We start from the raw sequence: 21,238 nt of genomic DNA on the forward strand, positions 1-21,238 counted from the left end.
TTAGTACAGGCATTATCTGAATGCTCAAGTGGGGAACTCTCGTCTCCTGACCTGGCTGGTAAGTTCTTTAAGGGCAAGAACCATGCCCCATACACCCTTATACTCCTCACAGCTCCTGGTAGAGTGCTGGCACACAGACCAAGCTGAAATATCTGTTTGACCTCTACCCTACACACCTCCTTCTATATATATATATATTTTTTTTGTGGTACGCGGGCCTCTCACTGCTGTGGCCTCTCCCGTTGCGGAGCACAGGCTCCGGAAGCGCAGGCTCAGCGGCCACGGCTCACGGGCCCAGCCGCTCCGCGGCATGTGGGATCTTCCTGGACCGGGGCACAAACCCATGTCCCCTGCATCGGCAGGCAGACTCTCAACCACTGCGCCATCAGGGAAGCCCTACACACCTCCTTCTTATAGCTCCTTATTCTAAACCCATTTACTCCCGTTTCTTATAGAGGTATCCTAGAAATTAGGATGCCAAATAAGGGGAGGTAGGAAGATAAAGGAAGACACTGCAAAATACAAAACTGGTTAAGAAATAATTAAAGAAAAACCTATTACAAAGAAAAGATTGGCAAGTGAAACAATAACCCTTGGGCTTGTTAGTTAGCTGTCCAAAGGACTACTGCCATCTTTAACGGACACCAGTCTCCCCTTCTCCCTGTGTCAGGTCAGAACGTTGGATGTAGAGACAAAGACACAAAAGATGGAGACATCACCTGAGTCAACAAAGGCTTTCACAGGATGTCCATTCACTTTGCAGTTAATATAAAGCATCACTACTTGGCCAAAACTTTCCGGAGCCTCTTCCATAGCTATTGTCATGTTTTCCTCAATGTTCTGTTGCCTGTAACAAACCAAAACCAGGCACACTAAAAGCATTATTTCCATGAAGAGCAATCTGTTTCAAAGTCACAATATTAAAAACAGACCTGTACATATCTTTTCCTCCAACTATAGCGGCTGAGTCGTGGAAATGGAAATTGGTGCTCTATCCTGAAATATGTGATTTAGCAGGAGGAAGTGAGATATATAATGGGCAGAAAATCTAAAGGCATACAAATCACCTTCATGTAAAAACAATTATGTTCCTTTTACAAGCTCAGAAACAGGAAAACAAACTTCTGGAGAGTAAGGGTCACAACACTTTTTATCCTGTAGAATGTTAGAATTTCATCAATGCTCCAATTTAAACTGAGGATTTACTGGGTATCTGGGTACATTTTCTATGTCCACTGCATTAAAAATAGTTTGCAAATATAATATACAGATGTTTCAACTGCTTGTGTTACATCTGCTGCTTAATTTCCAAATCTGTACAAAATTAGATTAGTTTCTAATCTGTAAAACGAGAACAATAATTTCTATCATAGGATCGCTGAGAGGTATAAAGCATCTAGTACACAATGCTAAGGTAAGAGCAGACGCTCAAAAATATCTAACTACCTGGCTGTCACTTAGAAAACTATACACACACACATGCGTCATAGTTCACCTGGTCCATCAAAATATTTCTTCAAAATCGAATATATTCTAATTCTTACGTGAGAAAAGCACATAAAACGGAGTTCCAGCTTACTCCAGCATCTCATGTCTTCCTCCCCAACTCTTCTAGAAACATCATCAAAACACTACAAACATTAATTTAAACTACAGCTGGGGCCAGGCAACTTTGCTGAAGACTGAGACAATTACAGAACAGGGTCCAAGGTGGGATCAACTACAGCTGTAAGCCAGAGGCTGGCAAACTACAGCCCACTGTTTGTTTATGGGAACACATCCACACCGTTCACATAGCTGCTTTCACACTGCACTGGCAGAACTGAGTGCTACCGACAGAGACTGCATGGCCGGCAAAGCCTAAAATATTCACTACCTGGCTCCTTATGGAAAAAGTTTGCTGACCTCTATTCTAAACTGTAGCGCCGGTCCCTTCTGTAATAATACTCTAGCCCAACTGTATTGATGGCTTTATCAGCCAGTCTATAATAAAATATTAAATTTTTCAGAAAGTCAAAGGTAAACTTGTTTAATTTAGCCCGGCAAATATGCGAGCTACTATATACCTCAGTGTACACATACCCTGTGTAATCACTGGTGTAGCGTATCAAATAAAACTGCTATAGGCATTCTATACAATTACACAGCTTTTCTCCTAGGTCACATTATTAAATTTAAAAATAACCTAAAATTAGTTGTGCACTCCTGACCTTACTTTGATTCCAACCAAGATACATTTCAGCAAAAAATCATCTGAAATAATACCAGTTACTTTGGCTATCCTGGGCTCTATGTCACTTTACAGGCACAAGGTTTTCTCCTCTAAAAGAACACATGCATTGTCCCAGTTCCCCTACCTCACCCCTGGGAAGAAACACGAGCCTATGGATGTGCCTCGTTTCACCTCTCTTCCAATAGCTCGGTGTCATGGTTTGGCTATGATGCCTCCCCACTGCCCCGCCCACCCCTCCTGCTTCCTGGCTTGAATGCAACTGTTCTTGAGAGTTATGTCAGGCTCACTTATAGCTGCAATGCGGTCTAGATCAGAAAACACAAATATCTTCCCATTTCTCTGCATAGATTTAACTAGCGGGATGTTTCTCAAAGATAGTTATTAGTATCCAATACAATTAATGGGAACACTATACAGACAAGAACACAAGTGAACGGCTTAGGGCTATCAATTGATTCTGGTGTAGTTACATTTCTCTGATTTCAAATGTACTCAGAGAAATAAGAAACCCTTTATTTGACTTCCAAGTTAACAGTGTAATATAATGACCAAGTTAGGCTTCATTTAAGTAACCAAAGATGATGATCAGGCCCCTAAAAGGAGTAGCCTTACAGTTATTGTTCTTAGTTATACTAAGCCCTTCACAACTAGCAATAAACCGCATCTGGAATGGGGGAAAGCAACTGTTCTTTTATTCAAAGGGACTGACTGAACAGCTTCTTGCTTGTGACTAGTAAGGGGACCAAGGTTGGCACTAGTATCCTTGTATGTGCTTAGGCCCCACCCCTTAAGATTCTATCTATCTATTTATTTATGGCTGCGTTGGGTCTTCGTTGCTGTGTGAGGGCTTTCTCTAGATGCGGCGAGCGGGGGATACTCTCCGTTGCGGTGCGAGGGCTTCTCATCGCGGTGGCTTCCCTTGTTGTGGAGCACAGGTTCTAGGTGTGCGGGTTTCAGGAGTTGTGGCACATGTGCTTATTTGCTCTGCGGCATGTGGGATCTTTGCGGACCAGGACTTGAACCCGTGTCCCTTGCATTGGCAGGCAGATTCTTAACCACTGCGCCACCAGGGAAGTCCCACTCCTTAAGATTCTGATTCATCAGATTTGGGAGTAAAGCCTGAGCACCTGCATTTTTAAAAGCTTCTCATATGACTTTAATGCTGCCCCAGGTGAGAACCATAGCACTAGAGAATCTGGAGCTAGAAACCAGTCCTGCAGTCAGTTTATCTGCTGAGCCCAGTACAAGAACTGTGGAAGGAGACCGGACTTAGGACTATAAGGTTCCTCTTTGTACAGTTTTCTCCAATTCAGTCATGTCCAAGCCCTGGATTTAATCAGGGCTCACGCATTATGTCTAAGGAAAGAGTGCCCAATCAGTTTGAGTAGCCAGCCTAGTAGTCTCACCAAACTGAGGGCTTCTGCTCAGTCCTGGGGTCATCTACCTGGAGTTGCCTTAATAATGTGCTGTGGGCTAGTCAGGGAGTCTTTATCAAAATTTTAGAAAGTCATTAAATTAGGTAGCTGTATTTTTGTAATGTTGAATCAAAATGTAAGGAAAATGGAAGAGGAGAGAATAAACTAGAAGACTGAAGCTACTACCTCAGATGCAAAATAAGGAATCTACCTCAAAGCAGATGCCCAACAAATACAAGATCACCTGGAGTTTGGGAACCCTAGATTCTCTAAATCTTGCTCTTTGGGCAAAGGAGTCATTACCTTATATCTTCTTCTATCTTTGCCTGAGCTTCAAGATCAAAAGGGTCCGCAGAAAAGAGACGAATCCTTTCTTGCTCTCTCCGGGCTCGGTCCTGCTGCTGCTCCACCAAGACCCTAGAAAATTTCTCTGCAAAAACAGTGGGTAAAATCTTAAAAACCATTATATTTTCATTCTTTATTAGTATTTTTCCACACTGAACAATTTCTCAAAATACAACTGTAAGAGATGCAGAAAGGATGGCTAGAAATCATTTAAAATGAGTAATTAACGTTTACTTTCTATTCTCTGCAGAAAAGATTACTTCTTCACCTAAATTTAGTGTAAAGAAATAATGTATCTGCTGGGGCTTCCCTGGTGGTGCAGTGGTTAAGAGTCTGCCTGCCAATTCAAGGGACACAGTTTCAAGCCCTGGTCCAGGAAGATCCCACATGCCGTGGAGCAGCTAAGCCCGTGCACCACAACTGTTGAGCCTGTGCTCTAGAGCCCACGAACCACAACTACTGAGTCCACGTGCCACAACTAATGATGCCCGCGCGCCTAAGAGTCCGTTCTCTGCAACAAGAGAAGCCACCGCAGTAAGAAGCCCGTGCACCACAAAAGCAGAGCCCGCTCGCCGCCAACTAGAGAAAGCCCACGCACAGCAACAAAGGCCCAACATAGCCAAAAATAGAAACAAACAAATAAATAAATTTATATATATAAAAAAGAAATAATGTATTTGTAGACATCATCTCAGAGACGATGACTTTTCAATTTAAATCAGTGTGGCAGATAAATGATGCTACCCCTCCCCTCCCCACTGCCCTTATTATCCTATTACCTAGAAATAAAAGAGAGCACTACTATCCCTCTTTTCCTCTTCTACTTTTGTTTCCTTTACAACACACTCTGCCTTAAAGCAGATAAATTATAAGCAAACTACTGTTTGTCTATATTACCCGATGGATACGAAGCAGGAAAATTAGCAAGGAGAAAACACTGCTTGCTGTAAGATGGATGTATGTTACAAGAACCACCTTTATTTGCTATCTCGTAAATGTGAGTACATTCAAATGTATAAATGTACAAGTGCCATCATCATGGTCTTTGGCAAGATACGCTGCATAAGACATTAAAGAAACCAAAATAATGGTCATATGAACTAATACACACAACAGGGATGAATCTAAAAAACACTGAGTGAAAGACGCCTGACACAAGGGAGGACATACTATATGATTCCATTTACATGAAGATGAAAATTAGGCAAAACTAACCTCTAAGTATCAGAATACTGGAGCCTATAAGGGGAAGAAACTGACTAGAAGAGAACATAAGGGAGCTTTCTGGAGTGAAAGAAATGTTCTATATTGTGACTGGGGTGCTGGTTACATTAGTTTGTCAAAACTCAACGAACTGTATACCTAAAATCTAAGTATTTCTCTGTAGGTAAATATTACCTAAATTTTAAAAATGGTTATTGAGGAATAAGTTATTAAGTGTGTTATGTTTTAAAATTTAATCAGTAGAGTTTCATAAACCCAGGAGTAAAACTGGAGAAATGTGCAGAGAAAACTTTATTCATAAAGATGGCTAAAAACAAATGTTCTGTTAAATACAAGAATGGCTAAAATATAGCCCCAAATAAACTGTTGGTGACAACCGCACTACTGTTCAATTTAGGGTGAATGAGAATAAAGGGGTTGCACTTTGCCAAGCAGGCTGATGGCCCTGGACCTGTTTTCCTGGAACGAAATCATTTTAACTGGCATCAGCTGCTTAACTGGTACTCTCTTTAACTGAGGTTCTAACTAAACAGGTTAAAATATCAGTACCTGGTCATTACAAGATATTATCTGCAGAAAAAGAAAAACCACACACACAAAATAACAAACAAAAAAAACCCCTGAATCGCTATGCTGTACACCTGAAACTAACACAATATTGTAAATCAATTATACTTCAATTAAAAAAAAAATCTGTACCTGGGTTATACACTGCTAAAATGATTAGGGAAAAAAAAAGGAAGGAAAGGAAAACGAAGGTGCTGGTTGAGCTGCTTCAGAACTCTACATAGCCCTAAAACTGTCACTATTGCCAACTAACTCAGCCTTTGACATCAGCGCTAATTTACCTCTCACAGACCAACTGATATGTTCAATACAACATGCGACACAGTGGGCTGAACACACCAGTTGCTTGAGTTTCTCCACATTTGCCGTGATACAACTATTCACCTCAGGTCAGCTTGACAGCCTTCACATTTCATAAGCTTACCAAGATCTCCACTGAGCAGAGCATCTGCCAAGGGTGGATTGCGTTCCTTCAACAAGGACAGCTCATGGGGGTTGGCCAGCAACATGTCTCGGAGCAAGGCTGGATTGTCCAGGCCCTGAGGAGATGAAGCTACCTCTCCAGGAGATGAGTGGGACTGCTGTGCTCCTGCTGGCTGGCGCTGCCGGGTGTTTGACGTGCCAGGCACAGCTATGCTACGGAAGTCTATTCGGGGTAAGTCTGTTGGGGAAAATCGATTCGAAGTTTACTTCAAATGACTCCATAAAAACAAGTATTTGAAGGAAACAGCAGATTTGCACATATGTGGTATGCAGTAGTAGTAGATGGTAATCAGACATTCCGAATGCGCTTTCCCTGGTTCTTTCTCACGCTGACCTTGAATACAAAGACTGCAGTCCGAGAGTGAATAGGTAGGAAAGAATAGAAAAACAGAGGGTTGGGGAGTAGAGGTAGGGATAGGAAGACAATGGTAATAATCCCAAATTCTTGGCTTATAAAATATCCCAGGATAATAAGTTTTTACTTACTTATGTCTTTAAAAAAGCAAAGCCAATCTCAAACATAACCACGTAAAGCTCGATGTGGTTCTTAAGAAAAATCCTAGTCTGCTTTCACATATGCTCCAAAAAGCCCTGACACCTTGGGTAAAGAATACCATACATATCACGTGAACAGCATAAATGTTAGATGTTAACTTCTACAAGTATGTGCCATACTTATTAGTTCTTTGAATTTACACTTTCATCTGTGCATCACTGCTAACTCTTCTCATACCCTGGAAAGCTAGTAGGTGTAATCATTTCACAGGAGAGAAAAAAACAAGAAAAGAAACCTGCACAGGTTCTCAGTGCTCAGTACACCAAAAGATTTAACAGGTTCACAGGCCACACTCCCAGGTTCCATAATCCAAGGTGAGCTGACCTTACTAGAGTGAAAGGAAAATAAAAGGGAACCTTACCTCAAGGACCCACATATTATATGATTCCATTTATGAAATGTCCAGAATAGGAAAATACAGAGACTGAAAGTAGACTGATGGTTGCCTAGGGCTAGGAGGCATGAGGGCAGGTGGGGAATGACTGCTGATGAGTACAGAGTTTCTTGTAAAGATGATGAAAATGTTCTAAAATTGATCATAGTGATGGTTAGGCAATTCTGAATATACTAAAAATCAGTGAATTGTACCCTTTAAATGAGTGAATTGTATGGTAGTGAATGATATCTCAATAAAGCTGTTATTGAAAAAAAGAATTGTATTTTTAAATAGGAAAAAGAAAACAAAAAACGTAAAACCCTAGGTATAACCAGAATGATGGGCTAAGACTGAGTGAATCCACATTTCTTCAACCCCAAAATGTATCTGATGATTGCACCTGCTCCAAGTCTGGGGCTGTCCTGAAGCCTTTTGGACTTCAAAGAGAAAAAGAAAATGCTTAAACTCAGGAGTAAGGTTTGTGCCTCTTAGCATGGGTTCAAGTAGGCACTTTTCTTCAAACAGACCTCAGCTGGCAGTGTGTGTGTGTGTGTGTGTGTGTACGTGTACATGGACATGAACTTCGAACCAATGAAAAAGTGAAGTGAATAAGATGATCTTTGTGAGGTAGTTAATCTAAGTCAACCAGCAAAACATATATGGGTGGGTCTTCCTTATGGGTTGAGAAATTTTTATCTCAACCTTGTTATACTTATCTTGAGAGTCCACTCACTTCGGAATAATTTTGAAAAACTTGTTTGTTTACCTTATAGATCAGAATTGCTTCCCCTCCCCCACCTACTGGCTCTCTTGTCCCTGTGGCACAGCACAGGAAAAACAAGAAACAGTGAATCTCAGAACTAACAATTTCACCAAATTAACCACAGGAAGATTTGGGCTTTACTGATTGGCTTATGTGAACCCCTTCCCTTTCTAAAGTTTAACAGCAGCCCCAAGGGAATAACGTAACCTGGATCTGAAAGTAACAGGGCTTGATGGTGTCTTATAGCTCCAGTTTCAGGCTGAATGGAAGCACTGTGTTCTAAACTGGAGTCGGTCATCACCCAGACACCTAAACTCCTTTGAGTATCAGAAGCAAGCTATGGACCCTCTCCCCATCAAATGCACAGATGCCCACACAATTCTGCACACTATTTCAAGGACACAGACACTTCCTAACTCCCAATGCACAGATTCTAGATGTAGCATGTAAGATAAATAACAGTTTCTTTTTACATGATTAACAAAGATGGTGGGAAAGAACCAGGATTTGGTGGTCAGCTGCTTCAGGTTTATAAGGCTCAGTGTAACGGGAAAAGCACCAAGTTTTAAATCCTGTGCCTTCACTTACTAGCTATGAAGATATGATTTAAAAATTGTCAAGAGGTATCTCTTCCCTACAAAAGTTATGAGATGACCTGAAATGTGGGTGCAAGTGCCTGGCTGATTGTAAAATGTTCAGTAAAGGCCTATCACTGAATGCCAGACACAAAGCAGCAAAAGTCAGCCAGGAAGCAGAGGCATATGCAGCGTCTCAAGTCCTTCTCAAGGATAAAATGATCACTGATAACAACAGAAGCTAATATTTACTGACGGCTTGCTATGTGCTGAAGGTTTTACATGCATTATTCTCCCATCAACCCTACGAGCTGTGGTTAATTATAACACACATCTTACAGATGAGGAAATGGACTTAGAGTGTTAGCTTGTCCGAAGTTACCCAGCAAGCAAGTGGCAGAGTCAGGATCTGTACCCTGACAGTCTGAATCCAAGGCAAATCCAAAACTCTGAACTATGCTATCTACTAATGCTTGCCAGGGCTGTGAAATCATTATGAGATGCCGTACTTGGGAACTGCACCGAAGGGCGAGGGTCTGCATTCTCCTTCTGTCGTAAAATCACAACGTCGCCATCTTTTAAGCCGTAAGAAGCCAGTGATCTGTGGTTGTCTGTGAGAGGTCTTTCAGCGTAGACAATCTGCAACCAGAAAAGATTTAATAGAATAAAGCACCGAGAAGCAACATGTCACAAAACAGAAAGACTACAGTTTTCCTCTTCATTAGAGAATGTCACTCCCTGCTCAACACCCTCCAGTGATTTCCCATCATACCTAGAATAAAAGCCAAAATCCTTCTCGTCAACTATTAGGGCCAAACAATTCGGCTCCCTGGCTCCCCCATGACCTCATCTCATACCATGATTGCTATTCCTCAAATAATACCAGCAACTTCCCCCTCAAGGCTGTTTCACTTGTTGTTCTCTCTACCTGAGGAATGTTCTTTCCCGGTTCATTTTTTTAAGGTCTCTGATCAAACACTACCTCTTCAGAGTCCTTCCCTAATATTTAAAATGCACCCTCACCTCCCACATTATATATTTTTTCTTTATGGTCTCTCTGTCCCACTAAAATGTAAGCTACTCTGAGGACAAGGACTTTACTTTTTTCACCATATCCCAAATGCCTAGAACAGGGGCCTGGTAGATAAATAGTGCCCAAGTATTTGCTGAATTAAAGGACAAATAAAGCTATGGGAAGTAGACCATTTTAGATTTAATATTGAGCAGGGAGGGAAATGGGCATGATTTATTCTGGGGATGATAACTGCAATACTATTAAATAATATGTTCACTCCCCACCCACAAGTTTTAGTGAGATATAATTGACATACAACACTGTATTAGTTTTAGTTGTACAACATAATGATGTGATATATGTATATATTGTAAAATGATTACCATATGTTTTGTTAACATCCATCACCCCATATAGTTATAAATTTTTCTTCTTGTGATGAGAACTTTTTTTTTTTTTTTCCCCCGGTACGCGGGTCTCTTACTGCTGTGGCCTCTCCCGTTGCGGAGCACAGGCTCTGGACGCGCAGGCTCAGCGGCCATGGCTCACGGGCCCAGCCGCTCCGCGGCATGTGGGATCTTCCCGGACCGGGGCACGAACCCATGTCTCCTGCGTTGGCAGGCGGACTCTCAACCACTGCACCACCAGGGAAGCCCCCGTGATGAGAACTTTTAAGATCTACTCTTAGCAACTTTCAAATATATGATACAGTGTTGTTATCTCCAGTCACCCTGCAGTACATGACTGTACTGTGTCCACTTTTAAATGGTCTCACACACAAGCTTCCCGAGTTCTTCCTTCTCTTCGACCTTCCCCAAACTTTTATCACTTTTATGTTTATGAGTGGAAGATAACAGTGGAAGAAATTTAAAAAAGAACAATTAAACACAGATGGAAAAAAGGATCAGGGATGTATTACTAAGGAAAATATTTTTATGATGTGCAATCGAACACTGAAGAAAGCCTGAGAGCATAAAAACAGATGAAACGACGGGCTGTGGAAAGAAAAGGGACAAAGGGCATACTATGATTTCACCATGAAGGAACACAAAACCTAACCCGCATCATGACCTACTCTGTAGAGGGGCATTCAGAACAGACTCTGGCTTTGAAAGGTTTTCTTCTTAACAATTCACTTTCCACGAGGCCACTGGCAAACTGAGGAACTTGAGTTCTGTCCTGGCTCTGACAGGGCCCCTGACACTCAGCTGGTCCAGGCTTCACAGTTCCCATTTGTCAAGCAAGCAGTTGGGGCTAGATAATCATTACACCTATCCCTTCCAGGTCTTTCTGCTACACTACCACTTTACAATGTTTCCTCAAGTGTCCTCATAGCTCTCATAGTAAAACTGCCTGACACAGAACCTGAAGAATACAGGATTTAAACTGGAAAAAAAAAAGATCTGTCTTATCTGATCTCAGAATTTGCAATGACATGAGAAATAGAACAGGAAACTCAATTTAGTTCCTTCCAAAATCAAATACTTCTGGGGTTAAACAAAAAAATGATCTGCAGAATTTGTAGGCTGAATTATATTTTTTAAGTTCTATACAGGACTAGAAAAAGTATTGTTAGCTCTTACCCTCACCTGTGAAGTTAAAATTTGTTACAATAGATTGCAACTGTCATTCTATCGACCCATTCACTCTCCCTTATTTAAGCATATATCTCATAGTAAAAGTATACCAGAATCAACATAGATGGTTTGCAATACAACCTGAGTCATATTATAACTTCTGGGATTGCTTTAAAAACCACCACAAATCTGAAGTGACAAGTGTCATGGGTTGAGGTGTGCAGCAAGAAAGAGGCATGCAAGAGAAATGCCATGCAGGCAGCTCCTACAAGGGGGCTTCAACTCTGTGAAGCAACCACAATGAAAGTACCAGTGGCCTAAGGCCTACTCCTTAATTTTCTAGGGTCAGAAATTCAACTATCAGTATATTTAGAGACACAGGATCAGTCAACGTACTCTAACTGTACTTATAAGAGAACATTTACTTGTCTACAACGAGAAATCAAACTCAGGAGAATCAGAATGCTCCTATCCACAAGATCACTGAATTTTCTTCAGGCTGGAAAGCTATATTAAAATGGCAGACGGCTACCACTGAGTGAGCTCCTACTGGGAGCCGGCATCTTACTAGGTTCTCGCAGTCTTCCACCTAATCCTCATATCCTCTCGTTTAAGTCTCATAATCAATTTATGAAGTAGATATTAATTGTCCCATTTCATGTACAGGGAGACAAATTACTGTTAGGTGACCTGAGGCTCCATAGCTATTGAGAATAGAACTGGGATTGGAGCCACATCTGCCTGACTTTACAGCCCATACCCTTTCCTAGTACCACATACAACTTTCCCAAATATAAGTCCAAAGTGGCATGGTGAATTAGCTGGGTGACCTTTACAAGAGCTATTAAGCCACCTATCACTCCTAAGGGCCTCTACTCACCAGGGGGATCAAACACTGTCCACTGCTCAACGTATCCCCTGCCTTCAACATGAAGAAAGGAGCACTCACTACCAACCCCTCACTCTCTGGATTCCCATTTTACAGATGCCATACATCATTCCATCACTGTTCAGCTAAACAGTTTTTCCTCAGCAGACAACATAATTTTTTAAAAAGAAGGCGGCCTGACCTAACAACAAAAATGTAAGATCCAGGTAGTCAGTACCATCCAACATGTAACATGAAGTGTGGAGGACTGCTATCTGCCCCAATCTCCTAAAAATACTAGACTGCAGAATGTAGGTAAGGATCAAACATTCTTCATACTGACAAAGCAGCAGGTGTATACCATTCTAGTCCAAGGACATAGATGAGACAAACAGTAGCTTAGTTGAAATTATGACTGCCACAAAGAACTGGTTTTTTGTTGTTGTTGTTAACATAGGCTTAAGAATCTAAGACAATTATTCTGCAGCTTGAGTTCCAGAATAAATCGGAATGATTTTCCAACTTAATATGAGTATCTAGTAGACCAATGGTTTCAAATTTCTACCAGTCAAAACAAAATGAGTTTTGTTTACGGCATTGGTGATACTTTCTACCATTCATAATACCCAGCTCAAAGGTTATAAGGCTCAAAATTCAATTTTTGCCAGTTATAAGAACATACAACAGAAAAATTTATACAGCTACATGTGTTTTTTATTGCGGTACACGGGTCTTTCACTGTTGTGGCCTCTCCCGTTGTGGAGCACAGGCTCCGGACGCACAGGCTCAGCGGCCATGGCTCATGGGCCCAGCCGCTCCGCAGCATGTGGGATCTTCCTAGACCGGGGCTTGAACCCGTGTCCCCTGCATCGGCAGGCGGACTCTCGACCACTGCGCCACCAGGGAAGCCCTGGTACAAGTCTTAATCTCCAAAACTGGCACAACTGCTAGTACTTCTCCAGAGGAGGCACCCTAGAGACTGAATTCTCATCTTAACCAATATTTAACAATACACTAATTAATACAACTCCAAAGCCTTTAGGCATGATGTCAAATGTTTCCTGGTCTCTGAATGAGAGATTTCAATCAATCAACAGAAATCATAACAGTACATTTCTAGCATTAAGGGTCATAAACTGGCCACGAAACCCTTGGAATCACATTTGAATGGCTTCATAATAGTATCTACCATTAGTTGAAAGCCCACTATATGCCAAGTGATCTACACATACCATCCCATGTAATAGTCAGCTTGACTTTTACAACCCTTCTGGAAGATAACTTGACAAGTTACTAAAAGCCTCCCAAAAGACCTGGCAATTCCATATCTAAGACTTTATCCTGAGGAAATAATCAGAAATGGAGACAAAGCCTTAAGTATAGGGCTTCCCTGGTGGCGCAGTGGTTGAGAATCTGCCTGCCAATGCAGGGGACACGGGTTCGAGCCCTGGTCTGGGAAGATCCCACATGCTGCGGAGCAACTAGGCCCGTGAGCCACAACTACTGAGCCTGCGCATCTGGAGCTTGTGCTCCGCAACAAGAGAGGCCGCGACAGTGAGCAGCCCGCGCACCACGATGAAGAGTGGCGCCTGCTCGCTGCAACTAGAGAAAGCCCTCGCACAGAAACGAAGACCCAACACAGCCAAAAATAAATATAAATAAATAAAAACAAAAAAACCCCACAAACCTGAGGGACATCCTAGATTCCTCTTAAAAAAAAAAAAAAAGCCTTAAGTATGTAGGTATCCATGGACATGTTACTCATAACTGCTTCCAAATGTCCCCAATTCAATTCAAATGCCCAGCAAGGGACTTCCCTGGAGGCTAAGTGGTTAAGAATCCACCTGCCAATGCAGGGGACATAGGTTCAAGTCCTGGTCCGGGAAGATCCCACATGCCGCGGAGCAACTAAGCCCGTGTGCCACAACTACTGAGCCTGCCCTCTAAAGTCCCCGAGCCACAACTACTGAGCCCACGTGCCACAACTACTGAAGCCCACGTGCCTAGAGCCCGTGCTCCACAACAAGAGAAGCCACCGCAATGAGAAGCCTGCGCACCGCAATTAAGAGTAGCCCCCACTCGCCCCAACTAAAGAAAGCCCATCTGCAGCAACGAAGACCCAATGCAGCCAAATTTTAAATAAATAAATAAATAAATAGTAGACCATCACAAACTCTCGTCTCCCTCCCTCCCTCCTTTCCTTCTTTTTTTTAAAGTTTTTTTAAAAAAATTAATTAATTTATTTTTGGCTGTGCTGGGTCTTTGTTGCTGCGTGTGGGCTTTCTCTAGTTGCAGTGAGCGGGGGCTACTGTTCGTTGTGGTGCACAGGCTTCTCATTGCGGTGGCTTCTCTTGTTGCAGAGCATGGGCTCTAGGCGCCTGGGCTTCAGGAGTTGTGGCTTGCGGGCTCTACAGAGTGCAGGCTTAGTAGTTGGGGTGCACGGGCTTAGTTGCTCCATGGTATGTGGCATCTTTCTGGACCAGGGCTCGAACCTGTGTCCCCTGCATTGGCAGGCGGATTCTTAACCACTGCGCCACCAGGGAAGCCCTCCTTTCCTTCTTAAAAAAAAAAAAAAGCACAGCAAAAGGAAAACTGTTAAATAAATTGCAGTACATCTGTATGATGGTATATTATGTGGCCATTAAAATGATAAACTGCAAGAATTTGAAATGTTATGGGAAAATGCTGACAATGCAGTGTTGACTGAAGAAAGGTATGAAATTGTTTATTACAGTTCAGGCCATATGTTTTAAAGATATATTTTAACTATATAAGAAGAAAAAAATACATTAAAAAGCAAACTGCAGTTATCTCTGAGTTATAAGGTAATAAGTAATGGTGTTCTTTTCTCCTCTTCTATATGTTACAAGTTTTCTATAATGAATATGTGGTATTTATCAGAAAAGAAATACATAAAAATTACCTGTGAAAATAAACATGCCAAAACCAGCTACAAAAGAAATTCTGTTTCTACTGGTTTAAAATAGTGTTTTGGGCTTCTCTGTTGGCGCAGTGGTTAAGAATCTGCCTGCCAATGCAGGGGACACGGGTTTGGGCCCTGGTCTGGGAAGATCTCACATGCCGCGGAGCAAATAAGCCCGTGAGCCACAACTACTGAGCCCATGTGCCACAACTACTGAAGCCCACGTGCCTAGAGCCCGTGCTCCAGAATAAGAGAAGCCACCGCAATGAGAAGCCCACACACCGCAACGAAGACCCAACACAATCAAAAATAAATAAATTTATTTAAAAATACTAACAATAAATAAAATAGTGTTTTACAGGGACTTTCCTGGTGGCGCAGTGGTTAAGAATCTGCCTGCCAACGCAGAGGACACGGGTTTGAGCCCTGGTCCGGGAAGATCCCACATGCTGCAGAGCAACTAAGCCTGTACGCCACAACTACTGAGCCCACGTGCCACAACTACTGAAGCCTGAGCGCCTAGAGCCCATGCTCCTCATCAAGAGAAGCCACTGCAATGAGAAGCCCGCGCACCGCAACAAAGAGTAGCCCCCGCTCACCACCAACTAGAGAAGGCCTGTGTGCAACAACAAAGACCAACGCAGCCAAAAATAAAATAAATATACAAATAAATAAAAATAAACAAAATAGTTCTTATTTTAAACAAAATAAAAAAACAAATAGATCATGCTGTGTGCAGAGCTGCATTTCCAGGAACAGTTACTGCTATTATTTGGTATTTAAATATGCCTTCATTTGAGAGTTCTTATACATTCTGCACACTTTTTTTTTTTTTAACCACATGCCACCTACAGGGGTAAATTATAACAATCTTTCAAAAATGCAAAGATATTAATTTCAAGTGAAGCTAAGTTCTTAATAATTGTTTGAAGTTCCTCTAGCCAAGTCTGCATCAAAGCATCAAGCAGGGCCATGACCGGCTTCCAAACCCACACTTGTGTTAAGAGATGGAACATGCCCAGCTTCAATCACATGTGCAAGTGGAGATTGTTCCTATTCTAAATTTGTTATCACTGCATTATAACTACTGTAATCAGACTAGAGCTGTTAAAAATTAACACCCTTTCCAAGCATATCCTTATGCACAGTCGATGCTGATGCTGAAAGACTGAATTATAAACCAGTGATTCTTAATGTGGGGCAGACATGCGACACAGTTCTTTAAGGATGTAGGAAGAAAACAGAAAATAATTAGAATTTGCATTTCCATTTTAGTTTATCCTTCCTTAAATTCTATCCTGTGCCTGTTTATAATGACCTAAGGTATTACTTCATGTATATAATTGATGTTTACAGCTATTACATACATGTAATATACATGCATTTATATTATGCATACGCCATTAGTTCATATATATTATTTATTATATACATCACACAGATGCATGTTCCAAAACATTTTACTCAGAGGGATATGTGACCGAAAAAGTTTGCAGACCAGTGGTCTGGACACACAGTAACAGAAAAGAATAGCCAAAAACAAGAAAAAAAAAATTCCCGTTAGAAATGGAGTCAGAAATGGAGGTGAAGGAACGAGAACAGAGAAGGGAAGTCAGAGAAGTAAAGGTAAAGAGACCAGGAGAACTTGGAGAGGAAGAAGGGGAAGAGGAGTAATATGGGAGAACCCTGGGAGGTAAAGGAGGGGTGGGGGGAGGCCCCAAGTAAGTGAAAATGATGTATTTGTGCATAAAAACTACAATGATATTTACTATTATGACTTGGTGAAAGGAAATGACTCAAGTGTCTAGGGTGGATCCTGTTCCTGCTTGATGGGCAAGCAACTGAAAGACAACGGACCACCAGACATCCTAAAATAGACACTGTGTTAGGTTACAATGGAGCCAACAGAACAAACTTGAAAAACAGGAGCTGTTTACCGGCTATGTAATACAGGCTTAACACTAGTTGGAGCCCAGGTTTCCATATGCTAATTTGGCTTGGGAAGGAAGTGAATGCCAAAACACTGACCTAATGAATAAGAAAGAATTTGGAGTTAGCCTAACAGTTCAATTAATAAGGTACTGCTAACCTTCCGCACAGGCAGGACAGTGCCTGCCTTACCATACAATTAATCGTCTTTCGATCTGACACCCTCTTTTGGCTACAGCCATCTCAAAAAGTGCAGGAATACAGAAATCACAATCTTTGTCTTCTCCCAAGCCCAACAAAGTCAATTTACATTTTAATTTTTTATTTCCCCCACCAGCTGGTGATTATAACCAGGGTAAAAGCACAGCCAGAGGGAAGAGAAACAACTGAAAAAGCCACCTTCAAAAATCTGAGTTGATTTTCCCTCCCTACTTAAACTGCTCTTTTCTAGCTCTCTACCTGAGGGATTCATTGACAGGAGCTGGTTCCTGAGTTTTTGTGGTTTCTTTTTTTTTTTTACAGAAGTTCCAAGAATCCCTTTTGCCAGAATGCCTATTTGAGTGACACCTTGTGCCCCCAAATAAATTCTTTCTTGATATTCAGCTTATGCCAAGGTTCTAAAGTTCAAAGTGTAAAGGAATCATACTCACTTCTGAACAAAATATTGACACACTTGTTTACCGTAGCACAGGGCAGAACAAGCTGTAGTGAGGCAATAGTTTTTGGAACTATTTCATAACTGCAGTAGCAAATCAAGATTTACCTTCTGGGGCCTTGGATGACTTCTATAATTTTCTTAATGTTTAGACTATGCCCTCCGAGGCCCACTTATCAAGTCAGGATTTAGATGTTTCAGTGTGAAGGCCACAGAGTTATTGCCACCAAATCTGTCTGGTGGCAGCGTCAGAGCATTTTAAGAATACATTTTAAGAATAAATTAAAATGTAAGAGCAGCTTAATTTCTTTCCAGCAGGGCAAGGGAAATGAAACAACCAAATCACACTGAGGCCATATTTAAGCAAATATCCTCATCTAGCACTGAGCTTTGAACTCACCCAAACTGAACTGTGACCTGAAAGAAAGAGGGATCTTGGCCTACTACCAGGGAAGAAACCACAGAAACAGTTTCGGTTGAACTAATAAATTACTTTAAAAAAATAATAATTTAACCAGAAACGCATGTGGTAGGGAAAAGAGCACTTCCAGAGGCTTCAAAACAAGGTGGTGCAAGTCTCAAACTTTTCCCTTCACTTCGAGCGCAAATCTCTACACTTAAAGGTAAATTACGTTTACTTAGGCAGGAGCCCTCTCCAAAAAAGCAGATGAACATCCATCTACCACAGTGATCCAAACTGGTATTTCTGGTTGGGGAAGCAGAATGCATGAACTCTTGCAAATCTACGGCTTCTTCTTAGGTCTACGCCGACACCCCAAACTCAAGAAATTAGAGAAGGGGTCAAAGAGCCACAAGGTGGGGCGGACCGCCCGACAGTGCACGCGCTCCTCAGGCTGCAGTGGGTGCGTCTGCGGTCAGGTTCTCCGCTCTCTCCCCCAGCACCCCACCCCACGCTCGGGGCGTATGGGGGCAGCCACCGATTCCAGCTCCCTCCCGGATGCGGGGGTGGGCTGGGAATGGCCATCCTGCTTCTCCTCCACCCCCCAATTCCTCACCAGCAGCAAAAGGAGTGCGTGAGGCCCCAAGGCGGGAGGGCTAGCTCCGGAGGGAGGCCCCACTCGCCGCTCAGCGTACCTGGCTCTCGGCTGCGGGGATGCCGGACTCGAGCTCACACAGCGCGCGGAAGTTGTGCAGCTCGAAGTCGGCGTCGACCTGGAGGGAAAAGGTCACCTCGGAGAGGTCCCTCCGCACACAGTACACGGTGAGCAGCATGGCCCGGGCCCGACCCAGCTCGGCTCGGCCCGGCCTCGGAGCGGGGCGGCGGCGGCGGCGGGGCCTGGCTGGTGCTGCAGGCGGACGGCGCGGGCTGCTCGCTCGCCCGCCCGTTCGCTCCTTCCCTCCCTCACACACGCTCAGTGACTCACTCCCTCCCACCCTCACCAGCAAGTACAGCCGCCACCACCCGCCTGCAACTTCGTCTGCCTGCCTGCCTGCCTGCCGGCCTGCCTGCCTCCCACCGCTGCCGCCAAGCGCGCCAGCCGCCCGGCGCCCCGCCCCGCCGCAACGCCGATGCCGTAAAGCCCGCCTGACCCGCTCCGCCTTCGCGGCGCAGCGGAGGGGCGGAGCTGGGAAGGGGAGGCGGGAAGTAGGAGAGGATTGCAGGGCTCTGGGGACGGGAGAGGGTGGAAGGGCGAGGAAGGGGGAGCAAACGAAGAGAAAGAAATAAGTATTAATTGCTTGATTTAGTAAGTGACGTCGGTGGAGGACTCCAAAATCTCATTTATTCATCCGACAGGCATTTATTGTGCGCGTGTTGGCAAATAGCCACGTGGGTACAAAAATGAGTAAAAATACAGGTCTTTGCCCTTAACGAACTCTCAAACTGATACAGGAGACTGAGAACCTAGCAGATTGTTCTCAGACATATTTTCCAAAGTAGAAATCGAGGCTCAGACAGCTTACTTTTCTTCTTGTTCTGATGATTTAGGGTTAAAACCAAAATCTCGAACCCCTGCTCACTGGACCCTGCTTTGCTCTTCAGCCCTGCCTCCTGAGCCCTGTCTGCACTCTGCCCTCCCTGCCACATTGTGACTTTCAGTTCCTCCTAAGCTCCATTTCCCTGCCTCGTAAATAGTTTTCCCTCTACTTGGACTGCTTCTTTCCTAGCCCTGGCAAACCCCAGCACCTACTGCAGTGCTTTTTATTGGGCACAGCTTAGAATCCACTCGATAAAATATGTGTTACTTTAATGGCCTGTTTAAGGCCACATAGCTGATGAGAAATAGAAGCCCAAAACATGAGGATGAGTCAGAAAACCGAAAGGGAAAGAGGAGGATACAATGGATACAAGATTGGCATCTCCCCATTTACTCCCCACTCCCCCATCCATGGAGTAGGGACACCCTCTTCTATTATAACAGGAGGGAAGGAGGGGTCAGGATGGCTATGGATGCAGGTAAGTGTAGGTAGGTTTGGTGGCAAGAAAGTAAGCGAAAGACCAGCTGAAGGTGTATCTCTGTAAAGGAAGAGGGAAGGTTTTCTGTGGAGCATAAAGACAGAAGGTGGAGGGAGGGGGCGGGGTGGAGAAGAGTGGTTGTTATCAGGTACAGAAAGCCCACCACCAATGGCTTACGCAAGTGAGGGTTTATTTTTCTTACGGGATAGGAAGCCTGAAGGTAGACAGCAGCATTGGTTCAGTGACTCAGTGATACAAGGGACAGTATTTTGGCAAATCTTTTGGCCTTTCCCTGAAGGTCATGATATAGCTGGTTGCCTCCACCCCATGCATCATTTTCTTGTTCAAGCAAGAGGTTGCCCAGGAGTCCCCCAGCAGGTTTCTGCTTACATCTGGCCAGAACTGTGTCACACAGATACAAGAAAAGGCCAGGAAGGGGCTTCCCTGGTGGCGCAGTGATTGAGAGTCCGCCTGTCGATGCAGGGGATACGGGTTCGTGCCCCGGTCCGGGAAGATCCCACATGCCGCTGAGCGGCTGGGCCCGTGAGCCGTGGCCGCTGAGCCGTGGCCGCTGAGCCGTGGCCGCTGAGCCTGCGCGTCCGGAGCCCGTGCTCCGCAAGGGGAGAGGCCACAGCAGTGAGAGGCCCGTGTACTGCAAAAAAAAAAAAAAAAAAAAAAGCCAGGAAAAGTGAGTGTTTAGGTTTTCTCACCTCATTAAAAGGTATGAATGGGGTGCGGGGTGGGGGGTGGGGCGGGGGAGGGGTTGTAACAGGTTTTAGGTGAGACATACCTAGCGCCTACTACAGCAGAGAAGGTTTGAAATAACCATTGTAAGTTGAAGCAAATTGAGTAGAGAAATGATGTAGAATTGCCAGATGGTATCAAGGGTTCAGCTGAAGTTGGAATCATGAGCTGACAGATTTTTGTGTTACATTTTTTTCTGTTGGTGCCCAGATGTGAATGATTTTGTTTTCCAAAGATGGCCACGGCAATATCTTCCATCTTATATGTTCATGCTATAATGTAATCATGACATTCCTCCCATTAAGACATGGGGTATATGTCCCTCCATTTGAATTATGGCAGATGGACTTTGGCATAAGTGTCACTGTGTGACTTCTGAGGCTAGTTCATAAAAGGCAATATAGCTTCTGCCTGATTCTCTTGGAACACTTGCTCTTGGAACCCAGCAGCCATGCTGTGAAGAAGCCCAAACTACTCCAGACAGTGAGACTACATGGAGATAACATGTATAGATGGTTCAGGCAACAACCTAGCTGAGATCAAAGCCAATTACCAGGAAAACCCTCCTAGAACA

At 43.4% G+C, this 21,238-nt stretch overlaps 1 protein-coding gene across 2 annotated transcripts in view; it reads right to left on the reverse strand.

Annotated features, from left to right (window-relative positions):
- DDI2 (DNA damage inducible 1 homolog 2) overlaps positions 1 to 18,755 on the reverse strand; it is a 41,795-nt gene extending 23,040 nt beyond the window's left edge. For both annotated transcript variants that reach the window (XM_030877669.2, XM_030877727.2), the window contains exons 1-5: positions 18,600 to 18,755; positions 9,047 to 9,176; positions 6,209 to 6,445; positions 3,952 to 4,078; positions 720 to 847 (exon numbers count right to left, since the gene is read on the reverse strand). In XM_030877669.2, coding sequence (XP_030733529.1) covers positions 720 to 847; positions 3,952 to 4,078; positions 6,209 to 6,445; positions 9,047 to 9,176; positions 18,600 to 18,737 — 760 coding nt within the window. In that variant the 5' untranslated portion in view covers positions 18,738 to 18,755. The remainder of the gene's footprint in view (positions 1 to 719; positions 848 to 3,951; positions 4,079 to 6,208; positions 6,446 to 9,046; positions 9,177 to 18,599) is intronic.
- Between the last annotated feature and the right edge of the window lie 2,483 nt (positions 18,756 to 21,238).

This window comes from Globicephala melas, chromosome 1, assembly GCF_963455315.2.
Source record: "Globicephala melas chromosome 1, mGloMel1.2, whole genome shotgun sequence".
NCBI classification, from domain to species: domain Eukaryota; kingdom Metazoa; phylum Chordata; class Mammalia; order Artiodactyla; family Delphinidae; genus Globicephala; species Globicephala melas.